At 52.3% G+C, this 15610-nt stretch overlaps 2 protein-coding genes across 4 annotated transcripts in view; one reads left to right on the top strand and one right to left on the bottom strand.

Moving 5' to 3' along the window:
- Positions 1-8445, bottom strand: part of GOLGB1 (golgin B1) — a 35970-nt gene extending 27525 nt beyond the window's left edge. The window contains exons 1-7 of one of the 3 annotated variants that reach the window (XM_085533182.1): positions 8374-8445; positions 5835-5963; positions 4571-4673; positions 3777-3929; positions 2901-3053; positions 1317-1475; positions 84-206 (exon numbers count right to left, since the gene is read on the bottom strand). In XM_085533182.1, coding sequence (XP_085389308.1) covers positions 84-206; positions 1317-1475; positions 2901-3053; positions 3777-3929; positions 4571-4666 — 684 coding nt within the window. In that variant the 5' untranslated portion in view covers positions 4667-4673; positions 5835-5963; positions 8374-8445. Of the gene's footprint in view, positions 1-83; positions 207-1316; positions 1476-2900; positions 3054-3776; positions 3930-4570; positions 4674-5834; positions 5964-6060; positions 6182-8373 lie in introns of those variants that run through there. The other 2 variants (XM_085533183.1, XM_015866408.3) reach the window with 2 other exon arrangements.
- A 1750-nt stretch (positions 8446-10195) lies between these two features.
- Positions 10196-15353, top strand: LOC107317046 (guanylyl cyclase-activating protein 1-like). The gene is made up of 4 exons (XM_032446330.2): positions 10196-10531; positions 11792-11941; positions 13471-13561; positions 13855-15353. Exons 1-4 carry the CDS (start codon positions 10334-10336, stop codon positions 13980-13982), a joined length of 567 nt encoding a protein of 188 aa, XP_032302221.1. The 5' UTR covers positions 10196-10333; the 3' UTR covers positions 13983-15353.
- Positions 15354-15610: the final 257 nt, after the last annotated feature.

Raw genomic sequence — 15610 nt, 5'->3', positions numbered from 1 at the left:
TTGCTGAGAACAGCTTTCCCAGTGACTCACAAAATGCATTTTCTTTTCTCCTCTTCATAACAAGGTGATTATCACAAACATACCTGCTGCACTTCTGCTTCCTGATCTGCCTTGGCTGCTGTTCTCAGCAGTTCAGCTTGGTGCTGATGAACCTGGTCTTTGAGGAGAGCTTCCTTCTCCTGAATTACTTCCTGCAGCGAGCTCAGCTGAAAACAGAAACCAAAATACAGTACCCAGGGAGGAAAAAGAAACAAGCAAACATAGCCAAGAGGGTTGTGAGTGTGACAGATGTGCAGCCATGCTTTCAGCATCAGCACATCACACGTGTCTGGCGATGTCTGCAGCCTGGCAGCCCTCTGTGTGGCTTTAGTCAGACAGTAACTTCATCAGTTGTAACATACAGATATTAACTGGTGACAGCTCCGATCCCGTATAGCAAAGAACACAGAACTTTCATTTATAAATATGCAGAATGATAAAACATAATCACTATGTAAGAACAAGCTGGTACAACTTCTGGTTTTGTAACTGCAGGATCCAGCCCATTTCACAGATCAGAAGCTAAAACTGACATGAGAGCACTAACATCAACCACTCCATAAATGATCACAACAGCAGCAGCTGCTATGTGATAACAAGCTCATCTGCTCAACCCTAGCAAAGCAGAGAGGGGCATTGGTGGGGATGGAAGAAGCTCCAAAATTCACCCCATGACAGCAATAAGATGCCAAAACACATCCACCAAAGCACACCAGCAGGCAGGAGCCCAAATCCCAACTCAAAGCAAGGGCTTCCGTGTCCAGCCCCATCCAGGGGCTGCTTCCTCACCTCCCGCTCTTTGTGCAAGACTTTTTCATTATATCCCACCCAAATCTCCCCTACCTGATCCTGAAGTATTTCCCCTCATTCTATCACCGCAGCCCCTGCTCAGTAGCCTGTCTCCTTCTTTCCAGCAGCTCCTTTGTAGACACTGACAGGTCACTCTCAGGTCCCCTCACAGCCTTCTCCCCTCCATGCTGCACAGCCCCAGCTCTCAACCTGTCCTCATAGGAGAGCTGTTTCATCCCTTGGTTCATTTTTGTGGCCCTCCTCTGGACACGCTCCAACAGGTCTGTGTCTCTGCTGTGCTGAGGACTCCCCATTTGGACTCTGTGCTCTAGGTGAGGTCTCTCAGAACAGAGCAGATGGACAGATCCCCTCCCTCAAAAGGGAAAGACGGGGAATAGCAACTAAGGTCAAGACCACAAGCAAACTTGGCTGCTGGATGGCCAAGGGAACTCCAGCTATACCCAAGGGACCACAGCAAATCCACCTACCTGTGATGCATGTTTGATTTCAGCATCTTTCAGATTCATCTTGGCTAAAGCCAGCTGTTCCTTCAGATCCCTAACAGCCTCTTCTTGCTCCCTGAGCTGCTCTTCCAGACCTTCAGCTTCGTCCCTATGATCTTCTCTTGCATTTTGGTTGTTCTGACACTGCAAGAAAGAATCAGGAAGCAAAGAAACATAAGAAAACTATTGGCATTACTGTCAATTTTGAAAAAACAAAAGACCAAACACTCCTGCAACTTCCAACCATATATTTGTTGTTTGTTTTTTTACTACTTACAAAAAGAAAACCTTTTTACTTTTTCTTTTTCACTTTATTCCTTCGCCAGTAAAGCCCTCTCACTTCAATAGCTGCTCCACCTTCTTGGTGCCCACCTTGCTGACACAGCTCTAAGAGAAAATTATGTTTCTTCTAAGCTTGGCTCAGCACTGTCACAGACTTTCTTAGCATACCTTCAAGACATTTAAGTCATTGGCAAAAGCATCAAAGAGACACGACCCTAAAACAGAGCCCTGCAGAACCCCTGCAGCTGGACGGAACCCCACCTGTCAGCCAACTGCTCACCCACTGTACTGTGGTTTTGGCTACACATATGCTGGATGCTTTGCCCTAAAGAATACTGTGAGAAAAAGCCTCAAAGTTAAACTGGAATCCAAAAAACAGACACCAACCCTTGGTCAGCTGGTGGGGAACTCACCCTAAAAGAAGATGCAGTTTGTGAAACAGGGCTTGCCCCTTGTGAACCCACAAACCTTTGACCAACAAATTTTCAGGATTGACTTTCAGGTGTTTTCCAATCACCCCTCACCTAAGAGCTCACATTTTAATACCACTCACACTCACCTTTTGACTTTCCCTACAATTCTTCTTTTTTTTTACCTCCCCCCCATTGTTCCTAATTGCCTTCACCTTCTTCAATTTAGTGAGGCCCACCCAATGTGCTGTGATCTCTTTGGGCTTCTATCTCACTCCTCTTGCCCACCCATACAAACTTTTTCTAAAAAGATTATGTGATCAGCAGAACAATTTCTAAAGTCCTCATAGACTCAGCAGTGTCTATGATAGCTCCTACAATAGCAGCTTCTTTAACGTCCTGGTATGGGACATTCCTGCCCCTGCTCTTACCCAGGTTCACACCAACAGCTCCTGTTTACCATGAAACATTGCAAAGGCACAGGAAGACACAAAGCTTAGAAATACCATCTTACATTTAAGTTGCTGCCTTTCAACTATTCTTTCTGTCTTGTACTCCAGCCTACCTTTCTTTTGCTGTGCTACCAGAACAGGTAACCTTTGGAAACCTACAGCTCACACACATACATGATTTCTGCAAGAACTTAACTATAAGAGTGTACTGAAGATACACAATATGAAACTGACCGATACCCTTGAGGAGATTAAGCTGTGCACCCCAAGGAGGTCTGCAATAGTGAGAAGATCAAGTTCCTGCAGCAGACATCCTTGCTGGGACTATGAATCTCCTGCTAACAATACAGACAGGACCTACAACACAGGGCAACCCCAGACTACCTGCAGAAGCAACATCTTTCAAGTAACCCTGTTCTCCCAACCTTAGCACACACTTGCTCTTCTGGCACGGCCTGTGCAGGCAGCTGAGGGCCCTTCTCCGTCAGCTCCTCGATGCGTTTGTTCAGAGATGCCAGCTTGGCTTTGGCCTGAAGTTTCAGCTTCATCAGTTTTGCATCCGCAGCCTCACGTTCCTCCTGGAAGAGAAGAACACCAAAGGGCTGTGCTTAAAACACCAGTGCTGTCCACCACCCTGAAAGCAACACTGATTAAAGCTGCACTTATGTCAAGTCTGCTTCTTTGCCCAAACCCTTCTCACTACCAATACTAATTAAAAGATTTAGGAAACAAACTTGCTCTGAAACGCTATAAACAGCAAAATAGTCGCATGCTTCTGCTCCGCCAGTTCCTCTCCAGGGGATGGACCACTCAAGGGGCATCTCCCAGCAGTTAGAACAAGCTAAATTTGACTTATATTATAATATGCAGTCCCTCAGTACTTCCTCTCCTGCAATGCCTCAGGATAAGCAATACATAAACTTGTTTAAATGCTGTAAACCACCGGCCTGCTGGATGGCTGCAGCACAGCCTGGTAGGTCTCAAATGCTCTCAATTGAAGGAAAAAACTCACTCACATAAAAGATATTAGCACTTATCAGAGCAATGACAAGCCCAAATGCGCATGGCATGCGGATGTGACATCTTTACTGTAGAGGCAGCTACACCTCAGCAAAGGGCACAGAAGCAATCCCACACCTCTTTGGTTGGGGCCCACTCTTTTGAATCCCAAGACCCTGTGAAACTGTCACCTTCAGTAGTGCAGGCATCTCATTGGCAGAAGAAAATACAAAGTGGCCTGCACAGAAAGCTGACATGGCATTTCAAACTTGCTGTTAAGCCCTTGGTAGAAGGGATGATACCTTGAGCACAGTTTCCTTTTGCTGGAGCAGGGCATCCTTCTCTCGGATCAAATCCTTCAGCTGGACAACCAGCTTTTCAGTCTGTGCTAACCGTTCCAACAAGTCCTCCGGTGCCTCCTCCATGCTTCCTCCTCCCAGCTCTGAAGGTTCTACCTGAAACAGTGAGATGAGTGCTCTGGAGGAGGAAAGTCCAAGCAGAGCACAGCACAGATCCAGAGGTGACCTTCAGGTCCAATCCTAAATGCTGCCTTCTTGCCTTGCAAACATTTCATGCAGCCTACAGACTATATATGATGATGTGAAGCAGTGGGAAAAGATCCTTGGGGAAGAGATGTTGTGGATGCCCCATCCCTGCAGGTATTCCAGGCCAGGCCAGACATGGCTCTGGGCAGCCTGGTCTGGTGGTTGGCAGCCCTGCACACAGCAGGGGCTGGAACTGGATGAGCATTGTGGAACTTTGCAACCCAGGACATTCTATGACCGTGTAAACTGTGTAGAGCTCCCCTTCCTGCTGTACATAACCATTAAAACTTGGAAATCTTTCTTCCCTCTCATTCTAATACTTTTTCCAGCATCACTTTGAGATTAAGAAACTTAAGTAGATTCTGGTTTGCCCCACATAAGGGGGGCTTATGATGTTGGGAATACAGAAGCAGATTGGAATGTTGGCTCAGAAGCTCACTTCAGCACTCAACAGTGAAGGAAGAAATAGTTCTCACTGCAGCCAGATGGTTTATGCTCCCAAAACTAATTCTATGTCAGGTTTGGAAGCCTTTCCACTACAGGGTACTTACAGTGACAGAGGACTCCAACTCAGGAACTGCATCTCCACCATCCCCAGACAGCTCTTGTAGGACAGTATTTGCCAAACCTGACAAGCGGCTCAGCATCTTCAGCCTGAAACAAAGCAAAGAGTCAGGACACTGACAAACTGCTGGGGGAAAAAAGGCATCACTCCACGCTGATCAAGCTTATGGAGAATACAATTCCTCTGCCAAGAGAACACACTCAGCTCATTGAGACCTTGCACTTTCACCTTTACAATCCTCTTCCCCATCCCACCTAGGGAGGGAGAGCAAGCAGCCGTGTGGTGCTGAGCTGCCTGCTGGGGTTAAACCACAAAAGAACAGAAAAACCTCAGGAATTGCATTGAAGTGTGACAAGGTTTGAGCAGCAGAGTGGCTGCAGGGGTGGCCTCTGTCTGGGGAGTGCAGGAGCTGCTCCGTGGCACAGACAGTTCTGGATGCTGAGTGCACCTCTGGGAAAGCAGACTGAAGAAAGGTGAAAAAAAATGATGCACCACTCAGAGACAGAACAAGGTGGGCACAGGAGGAGGGCAAGAGGTGCTCCAGGCATGGAACAGAAGCTCCCTTCAGCCTGTGGAGAGGAGCCCACTGCAGAGCAGGCAGATGTGGCCTGAAAAGGCTGCAGCGCATGGAAAGGCCCTGCAGGAGTTGGCCCCAGGCCTGAGTGCAGCCCGTGGAGGTAAATTTATGCTGGAGCACATCACTGGGCAGGAGCTGCAGCCCGAGGGGCCTCACACTGGAGCAATGAATTCCTGTGTGAAACCCAGGCAGGACCAGGTTGGGGATGATGGCATCCCATAGGAGGGACCTCACAGCAGAGCGAGGATGAGGGAGTACAGAGGTGAAGCATTACAAACTGAATGCTACTCCCATTCCCCCACACTGCTCGGAGGGAGGAGGCAGGAAGAGTTTTTAGTTTGCTTACAGTTCTCCCTGCTCTAGCCTGATTGCAACAGGACAGGCAAGTATCACATTAGATACAAGCTCAAGCTTACATTAAGTTTTAAAGTCTCTGCTTAGCCAGAAGGAGACTTCTCAAGCTGGCCATACGCTCATTCTCAATCTCCTTTATCTCTGCAAACAGACCCTTCCTCTCACATTGCCACTTAAAGCATGGAAACACCAACCAGGAAGAGAACACCACTGCATCCATTCTGCGTGGCAGTCACAGCTTCCAACCACCTGACTTTAAACTAAGTGTGCTAACGTGTGTTTCTCTATCAGGAAGCAAAAAGGCCACGTGAACACCAACCTCCTTCATGGACTGAGGAGCTCATAGGTCTGCTTGTTCAGTAGGGGGGAGGTTTCCAGGGCAGTGCTGCTCCTTCACACCATTCCTGTTTATCTTGTGGGTCCTGGAAAGTCGCAGGAACAAAAGGTCCTGGGAGGCAGAAGAGAAGAAAAACAATTGATTTGACAGCAAGGAGATAACACCTCTCTCCTTCCTACACAGCACACTCTGGGTCTACTGCAATCACCTGCAATAAGCACACAATGTGAAAAGTCTTCCTTGTTTGGAAAATGTGATTTCTCCTGTCCTTGCAAACGCTCGCTCTGATTTCTAATGCTTTCGGAGAACAAACTTGGGCTCTGCAGCCTGCAGAACAGAACACCAGGGAAGCAGCGAAGCAAGAAGGAGGCCTTGGGCTCCTGCAAACAGGACTAGGGATGACACTGCTGGTGAAGGACACCACAATAAAGCTAGAAGTGCATGCGTTCTTTATCAGTGCCACAGCCAGCAAACATCCTGCCAGTACTTCACATGCATCCTAGCTGTCCTGCATCCATCATGGAGCTCCAAAGTAACACAGGCTTACAGGGAAACCACTTTTTTCACCATTAACTGCTCACACAGCTGGTAACAGAAAAGACTCATTTAAAGACACGGAAAATAAAAATGCCTCTATGACCATCATCAATGTTTGAGGAGGATGAATCTGCTCTTCCCTCTCAACATGAGGCCACAGCTTCACACAGTCACAAATGAGCACAACCTCTACTCCAGACCAGTTCCACACAGCTTCCCAAGGAGGGAAACTCCACATCTGCCCTGGGTTGTGCTGAGGCTCCATCAGCACACAGCAAACGAGCACCTCGTGGTGTTCAGAGGTGATTTCCTGCATTCCAGTTTGTGTCCAGCGTCTCACCCCATCCACGGGCACCACTGCAGCTCGGCTCCATCTTCTTTGCACCACCCCAGAGGCTGAACTCAGGAACAGCAGAATCACCTGGATTCCCTGTTGCTGCTCAGAGGTTTTCTCCTCCAGTCCCTTCACCAGCCTCATTTTTTGATCACATTCCTCCAACTCACTTCCTTGTAGAGAGACAGGCCCCAAACAGAACACAGCACTGAGCTGCAGCCCCAGCAGTGCCATGCAGTGGGACGGGCACCTCCTGCTCTGCTGCTGCTACAAGTCAGGACGCTGCTGGCCTTCTTGGCCACCTGGGCACAATGCTGGTTTGTGTTCAGCTGCCAACCAACACCCCCAGGTCCTTTCCATCCAGGCCAACGCTGCTGCATGAGGTTGCTATGACCCAGACACAGGACACTGCATTTGACCTTCCTGAACAGCATTGATCCATCCTATCCAGATCAATCTGCAGATATTCCTTCCAATACCTAAGAGGGAGCTACAGGAAAGAAGGGGACAGACTCTTCAGCAGAGCCTGCGGTAACAACAAGGGGAAATTACTTCAAGCATAAAGAGTGTAGATTTAGCTTGGATATAAGAAAAAGTCTTTCACAGTGAGGGTGGTGAGGCACAAGAACTGGTTGCCCAGAGATGTGATGAGTGCCCCGTCCCTCAAGACTGTCAAGGCTGGGCTGGAACAGGACTTGGGTAACCTGATGGAGCTGTAACAGCCCTGTGCACTGCAGGAGAATTGGACAAGGTGGCCTTTAAAGGTCCCTTCCAACTCTAAGGATTCTATGACTCCTAACCTCAGGCAGATCAGTGTTCCTGCCCAAGTTGGTACCATCTGCAAAGCTCCTGAGGGGACACTCCTCCACCTCCTGCAGATCGCAACAAAGCTGATAAAACTGCCCCAATCCTGGGCCATGAGGAGCAGCTGGTTAACAGCCACCAACACCTCGGGGCCCAGCGACACAGCCCCTCTGCCCCCAGAGAACAGAGGCTCTGCCATGAGAAGCCGGTTACTGAGGAGAACACTGTGGGAATAACAGCAAACACTGCGCTAAGGCTGAGCACAGGGCGGGGAGGAATCACACAGGGCTGAGCAACTCCCTCAGTAACAGCAGCCAGCAAACACAGGATGCACCCAGCTCAGTGCACAGCGCAATGCCTCACCCAGTGAGCAAACAGCACCACAGCGCCTCGGGGCTCACACTGACTGCACAGGGCATCTGCCATCCCTCGGGGCTCACACTGACCATGAAGGAACGGCGTTAAACTGAGACAGGGGAGGTTCAGGTTGGATCTGAGGAGGAAGTTTTTCCCCCAGGGGGTGGTGACGCACTGAACATGTTGCCCAAGGAGGCTGTGGATGCCCCATCCCTGCAGGCATTCAAGGCCAGGCTGGATGTGGCTCTGGGCAGCCTGGGCTGCTGGTTGGTGACCTGCACACAGCAGGGGGTTGGATGGGGTGAGCGTTGGGGTCCCTTCAGCCCAGGCCCCGCTGTGCTCCTATGACTGCAATGGGGCTCCGCAGCAGCGCCCCACACCCCGACCGCCGCCCCCCGAGGCCGCTCCGCCTCCACCCCCCGACCCAAGGGATGAACGCGGACCGGAGCCCGCAGGAACCGACCGACCGACCGACCGACCGCAACTCACCGGCCCAGCCCAGCTCGGCCGCAGCCACCTCAGCACCGGAACGCGCCGCCGCGGCTTCCGGCCCCCAGCCCCGCCCCCAAAGCAGAACAGCCAATCAGCTGCGGAGATGAGGAGACCGCCCACAGCTGATTGAGTACACGTGGCACTAAGCCGCCAATCCCGAGCCGGGCCCCGAAGCCCCGCCCCATAACAAGGAAGTGATTGGTCAGACGAAGCGGGGGGCGGGGACTCTGACAGTCACGCCCTTTTCGTGGCCACGCCCCCCGTGGCCACGCCCCCTCCCGCCCCCGGGCTCGTTTCTCTTTAACGAGCCGGGCGGGTCCGGTTTGTGTAATTAAGAGCTGCCCGCGGCTCCGTTATTGCACTGTCATCATGTTCACGTGCTGTAAATGCGCCCTGGAGGACGGGAATGGGACTCGGCTCCGTTCAAACTGTAACCTGCTGCTGTACATACGCAGTATACGGCCCTATACGGCCCTATACAGCCCTATACGGCCCTATACAGCCCTACACGGCCCCATACAACCCCATATGGCCCTATACGGCCCTATACAGCCCTATACAGCCCTACACGGCCCCATACAGCCCCATATGGCCCTATACGGCCCTATACAGCCCCCTGTGTATAGAGCCCCCCTGTATATAGAGCCCTGTGGCCCCATAGTGTCCTGTGGCCACCACACGGCCCTATGACACCATACAGCTCCCATACAGCTCATTGGCCCCATTCAGCCCCGTGGCCCCATACAATTCCACGACCCCATACAGCTCATTGATCCCATATAGCCCTGTAACCCATACAGCTCATTGATCCCATACAGCTCCTTGCTTCCATACAGCTCCTTGCTCCCATATAGCCCTGTATCCCATACAGATCATTGATCCCATATAGCCCTGTATCCCATACAGCTCATTGATCCCATACATCTCCTTGCTTCCATACAGCTCCTTGCTCCCATACAGCCCTGTATCTCATACAGCTCCTTGCTCCCATATAGCCTTGTATCCCATACAGCTCACTGATCCCATGCAGCTCATTGATCCCATATAGCCCTGTATCCCATACAGCTCATTGATCCCATACAGCTCCTTGCTCCCATATAGCCCTGAATCCCATACAGCTCATTGATCCCATACAGCCCTGTATCCCATGCAGCTCATTGCTCCCTTATAGCCCTGTATCCCATACAGCTCACTGATCTCAAGCAGCTCATTGCTCCCATATATACCTGTATCCTGTACAGCCCTGTATCCCATACAGCTCATTGATCCCATATAGCCCTGTATCCCATACAGCTCACTGATCCCATATAGCACGTGTTTGGTGGCCACCCCATGCTGCTGTTTGGTGAGCACAGGGCTGCATGCTGACACACACACACACACAGCTCCACGTGAGGGTGTAACAGAAAGCAGAGTCCTTCATCTGGAGTTGAGGTGAGAAATTGGTATGGAGTGGGACGGGATGGGATAGAATAGATAAGGAATGGGAATAAGATAGGATGGGGTGGGATAGGAATGGAATAGGAATAAAACAGAATGGGAATGGGATGGGGTGGGATGGGGTAGAGCTTCACCCCACACCAAACCCCACATCTTGCAGCATCTCCATCTCATCTTTGAGTCTAATTATACCAAGGTTAAAAATAGGGCAGTGTCCAAAAGTAGCGCAGCTCTGAGGCATCTGCTTAACCTCCTCAACCCAATGCAGCTCCCAGAATAGCAGAGCTTTGCTGGATTATCTCACACCTTCTTTCCATTCTAAGCAGAATGTTTGTATCACTGAAACTCTGGGGTCTGTAGATCAGCCTCTAAGCTGATTAACGTTTCTAATGGGCTTGGGGAAGGTCAGAGGTTTTTACTTCGGGACTAACATTGAACGTGGACGGGAGCAAAGGGGCACTGCTGGGTGAGCAGCGGGACGGGGAGGACCATTCCTGCCAGGCTCCTCTTTCTGGCCATGGGGAACAACAGCAGCTCCACAGTGGACGACCTGCAGGCAGTGGAGATCCACCACTGGTACAAGAAGTTCATGACGGAGTGTCCGTCTGGGCAGCTGACGGAGCACGAGTTCAAGCAGTTCTTCGGGCTGCGCGGGTTGGACCCCCAGGCCAACGAGTACATCGAGCAGATGTTCCGTACCTTCGACATGAACAAGGTGAGTTCCCTGCGAGAAAGAGTGCGCCCTTTAGAGCCAGAGAAACAGAGCTGTGGAATCATTCAGGTTGGAAAAGAGCTCTGAGATCCCCAGTCCCACCCCAGCCCATCCCACCATGCCCACATCCCCCAGTGCCCCATCCCTGTGCTCACCCAACACCCCCAGGGATGGGGACTCCCCCCTGCCCTGGGCAGCTGTGCAGTGCTGGCCGCTCTTTGGAGCACAGCTTGGTCCCCATCTCCACCCTGACCCTCCCAGCACCGTCAGCCCATCCCCTCCCGTCCCATCCCATTCCCTGTGGATGGAGACCAACCCCTCCTTATTTACATCCCTTCTTACTGAGGATGCACTCAGTCCCCCCATCCAGACCATCAGTAACAGCCTCTGACAGCTCTGCTGTCCTGGCAGCATTGGGCAGTTTGGGGTTTTCTGTTACAACACCACCAAGGAAATTTGGTGTAAAGCAGCAGAATACAAGGGGCAAATCAGTGTGGGTCTACAATGGGTGACAGCCATAGGGAGCAGCTCCTCATTATCTAACAGCCTCGTCCAAGTTCCCCTATGAATCCTGAGATATCACTGCAGTGTGTTAATTGGTTTGGGCTCCTTTGACCTGTGAGATGCCAGTGGGAGGAGGTGAGACTGAAAGCTGGAGCTTTCTTGAGTCTTTCATTGTCCTTTTAGAAGACACACATTAGACAGGAAAGGCTCCAATTCCAGACTCAAATACCTTGTAAATCTTTATAGCACTCTGGAGGAAGTGGTTTCCAAGTGTCCCATGGATTCAGTCAATCCCACGCGGCTCTTCCCAGTGCACCAAGACCCCTGGCTGCCTCCCCAAATGCTCCTCCTCCCAACTCTATGTCCCAATAATGACAATGCTGAGAAGCAGCTCCGTTAATTAACAGCTGTGTTTCTTGTTCCTATGCAAGCTGTCCCCTCCCTGCTGCCCTTCCTTGGGAGGTTCAGACACGACCACCCACCCAGGGATGCAGCTCTGCTCAGAGCTCTCCCGTGAGCTCCATGTGTCGCAGTGAACCACATCCTGAGGCCAACTTCCAGTTCATATTCTGTCATCCTAAGACAAAATATAGTGAGTGTGATGGTGAGGGGAATGGATCAGAGATTCCCAACCCAGATTTAAGCTGGCTTTAAACCTTGGGAGTGCAGAGTGGTGCCAGGTTCCAATCCATGCTTGAGGAGCACATCCTCATCCTGTCATGGAGGCACTGAGTGGGTCCCTGTTTTGTTCTGCCCCAGGATGGGTACATCGACTTCATGGAGTATGTGGCAGCCCTCAGCCTGGTGCTGCGGGGGAAGATGGAGCAGAAGCTGCGCTGGTACTTCAAGCTGTACGATGTGGATGGGAACGGCTGCATCGACCGCCATGAGCTGCTCAACATCATTAAGGTGAGTCCCCAGCGTGTGATCCTGGAACACCCCCAGGGATGGGGGCTCCCCACTGCCCTGGGCAGCTGTGCAGTGCTGACCACTCTTTGGAGCACAGCTTGGTCCCCATCTCCACCCTGACCCTCCCCAGTACAATATGAGACCATCCCCTCCCGTCCCACCACCATTCCATGGGAGCAGAGACTGAGAACCTCCATTCAGGAGAGGGAAAGAGGAGGAGGAGATGTAGGGAGTGCCCTCCATCGGTCCCTCCTTTTAGGGTCAGCCAGGGTCCCCACCATGAGCCAGGGCTGACCGGCAGATGCTTTGAGGAGCGGGGCCTTTCCTGGACACAGACACTGATAGCCAGGTTTGGTTGGGACAACAGCAATGGCTTCATGGCAGCAATCACGGGTCTCCATTTGGGCTCTTCTCTTGGAGCTTAGAAAGATGCTGAACCAATAAAGGATGAAGAATTAATACAACTAATACCCTTCTTGGAGCTAAAATTGGCCAGTTTGCTAATCTTGATTAATAAGTATTACAAGCAAGACAATGTAAGGCAATGGCTACCACAGAGAGTGAAAGGGGAGAAGGTAAAGAGGAAGCATCAACCTCTCCCCCTTGGTTTCCCTTCTTTTCCCATTTCCCACGGTCTTCCCTTGTTTTCTGTTTTTCACTTGGTTTTCCCCGCTTTCCCTTTGCATTCCCTTGCTATCCCTGCCTGTTTTTATCCTTTTCCATTATTTCCTGTCTTTTTTCCTTGTTTTCCACTGCTTTCCACTCTTCTCCCCTTGCTCTCCCTGTTCACCATTCCTTTCCCCCATTCTCCCAACCTTTCCATTCTTTATTTTCCACTGTCATCTTTTTTCCACAATTTTCCATTCTTACCCCCAGTTTTCAAACACTCTCCCCAGTTTTGCTTTATTTTCCCCCGGTTTCCCCCCCCCCCCCCTTCTCATCTTCTCCGTTTCTTTCCTTGTTTTCCCCTGTATTCCCATGTTTTTCCTGGTTTTCTTTTGTGTTTTTCCATTTTTTTCAAGTGTTTTTTTTATTCCTCCACTTCCTTTTGGGTTTTTTTCTTCCTCCATTTCCTTTTCTTTTTCCCCATTCCCGTTCCCCCATTTTTCCTCTTTTTCCCTCATTTTCCCCTTCTTGCCATGTCACAGGGTGTTTGTTACTCCACCTTTTACTTTAAGCTGTCAGATCCCGGCTCTGCACTTTCTCCCCCCTCCCCTCACACCCAACCGATGTCAACCCGCCCATGGCTGGGCAGGTCCCCAGAGGGACCCCTCTATTCACCCATCAGCTCAGAGGACGTCAGCGCTGCTCAGCACGGGGGTGGCACAGATGTTGGTTTCCATCCCCCCCTGCCCCACAGCTGGCCCAACTTGGGGCAGTTTCACCTGGGATCCCAATTGTGCAGCTCTCAGTTCCGACCTGCCCCTCCTGCACTGCAGACCCCCATTCCCCTCAGTGCCTGCTGGTAGGGCTGAGCATCCTCACTGTGTTTCCCCGTGCACATCGCCCACCCCGTTCTCCTCTTCCAGGCCATCCGAGCCATCAATGGTGGCGACCACGAGACAAGCGCGGAGGAGTTCACCAACCGCGTCTTCAACAAGATCGATGTGAACGGAGACGGTGAGAAACGCCCTGGCGCCAGGAGCCGCTCACCGGGCTATGAACGGCCCGCTCTATTGGGAGGGGTCCCCCCAGTACGATGGGATTAGTCCCCCGTACTCATTAGTCCTTGGCTCTATTTTGTCCGTGTGCATTTTGTAGGGTTTCCTTGTCCCTTTTTGGTTGTAGCTGATGGCACTGGGAGGAGTGGGAGGCGCTGGCGGGGCCCCCAAACATCCACCTGATGGGAAAGGCAGAACCCCCCAGAACCTCCCAGAGCCCCCGTCCCACTCTGCTCTGTCTGTGCCCCGCAGGGGAACTTTCCCTGGATGAATTTGTGGAGGGAGCGAGGAAGGATGACGAGTTCATGGAGGTGATGATGAAGAGTTTGGATCTGTCGCACATCGTGGCCATGATCAACAACCGCCGGCACAGCGTGTAAACGGGGCTGGGAGAGCGAGCCGGGGAGGACAGCGGTGCTGGGACAAAACTCCAGGCGTGTCAGAGTGGAAATGAGAACGGAAAGGAACTGCCATAGATCTGCGGGGTCAGAGCACTTTGCTGCACGAGTGTGGACACTGCATGCAGGGCAGGGTCGGAACAGTGGGGGCTGTGCAGCGCTGCACGGGGGTTTCCTGCAGCCCAAAGGCCAATGGCTCAGCACCCAGCACCCAGCACTGCGTCCTGCAGCTGCACCCACTGCGCTGTGCTGCACTCAGCGCAATGACAGAGCTGCAGTGCTGCACTCAGTGCAATGACAGAGCTGCAGTGCTGCACTCAATGCAATACCGGAGCTGCAGTGCTGCACTCGGTGCAATGACAGAGCTGCAGTGCTGCACTCAATGCAATACCGGAGCTGCAGTGCTGCGCTCAGCGCAATGACAGAGCTGCAGTGCTGCACTCAGCAATGTCGGAGCTGCAGTGCTACATTCAATGCAATGACAGAGCTGCAGTGCTGCACTCAGCGCAATGCCGGAGCTGCAGTGCTGCACTCAATGCAATGACAGAGCTGCAGTGCTGCACTCAGCGCAATGACAGAGCTGCAGTGCTGCACTAAGCGCAATGACAGAGCTGCAGTGCTGCACTAAGCGCAATGACAGAGCTGCAGTGCTGCACTCAATGCAATACCGGAGCTGCAGTGCAGCGCTGTGAGGACGCAGCGCGGAGGACCCTCTGCTGTGCACAGAACGATCCCAGCGCTCACCAACGCAACGGGCGTCACCGCCCCGCTCTAACACTGCGCCACCAACAGCTCTGCAGCGCTCACACCGCACTCGGGGCTCCCGGCAGCTTTACAGCTCCATCCGTAGGAACCCATGGGATGAAGGGAATCACCGCCTGGGGCTGACGGGACACCCCTGTCACAGCTGCACCGCTGCTGCCACGGATGGGCATAGCACGGGGCTGTGGTGCTGTTACGGTGCTATGATGGTGCTGCAATAGTGCTACAGTGTTGCAGTGTTGCTGTGACTGTGCTGCAGTGCTGCAATGATGCTGCAGTGTTGTGGTAGTGCCGTGACAGTGCTGCAGTGTTGCAGTGATGGTGCTGCAATGATGCTGCAGTGTTGTAGTGCTGCAGTGCTGCAGTCCCGGCACTGAGGTGCAGCTCTGCTGCCATCTGAGCTCCAGGTTCAGATCTCCTCCCCCCCCTCGCGGTGTCAGATCGCGGCGTCCCGTCGCTGCTCCCCGCTCGGACCGGGCGCTCATGGACTCGTGGTGCTGAGCCGACGCACCGGGCCGAACCCACAGCCCGACCCGGCGGACAAAGCCCCGCGGTGCGGGAACGGGACAAGACGCAGATTGTTGCTTTCTATGCCCGTCTGTTGCTCGTTATTTAACTTCTCCTCCCCGTATCCTCCATTCCTGGGGCTCCTCTGGGCAGCACCAGCTGTCAGCAGTTTTCCCACGTGGGGTTTTGGTCTGACTCGCCTTTCAATGAAGGCTCAGAGCTGGTTCAGGTGGGCGGACAGACAGGAGCTGCGGTCTGTGCCTGCATCCACCTCATCCCTGTGCGGGTCAATGGCTGCGGGCACCGTGAGCTGAGCTCGCCTCCCTGGGGAAGGTTCATCT

This window comes from Coturnix japonica, unplaced genomic scaffold, assembly GCF_054131305.1.
Source record: "Coturnix japonica strain WE unplaced genomic scaffold, WE-NBRP24 Scf055, whole genome shotgun sequence".
Classification (NCBI taxonomy): Eukaryota; Metazoa; Chordata; class Aves; order Galliformes; family Phasianidae; genus Coturnix; species Coturnix japonica.
This window is presented reverse-complemented; position numbering and strand designations above follow the sequence as displayed.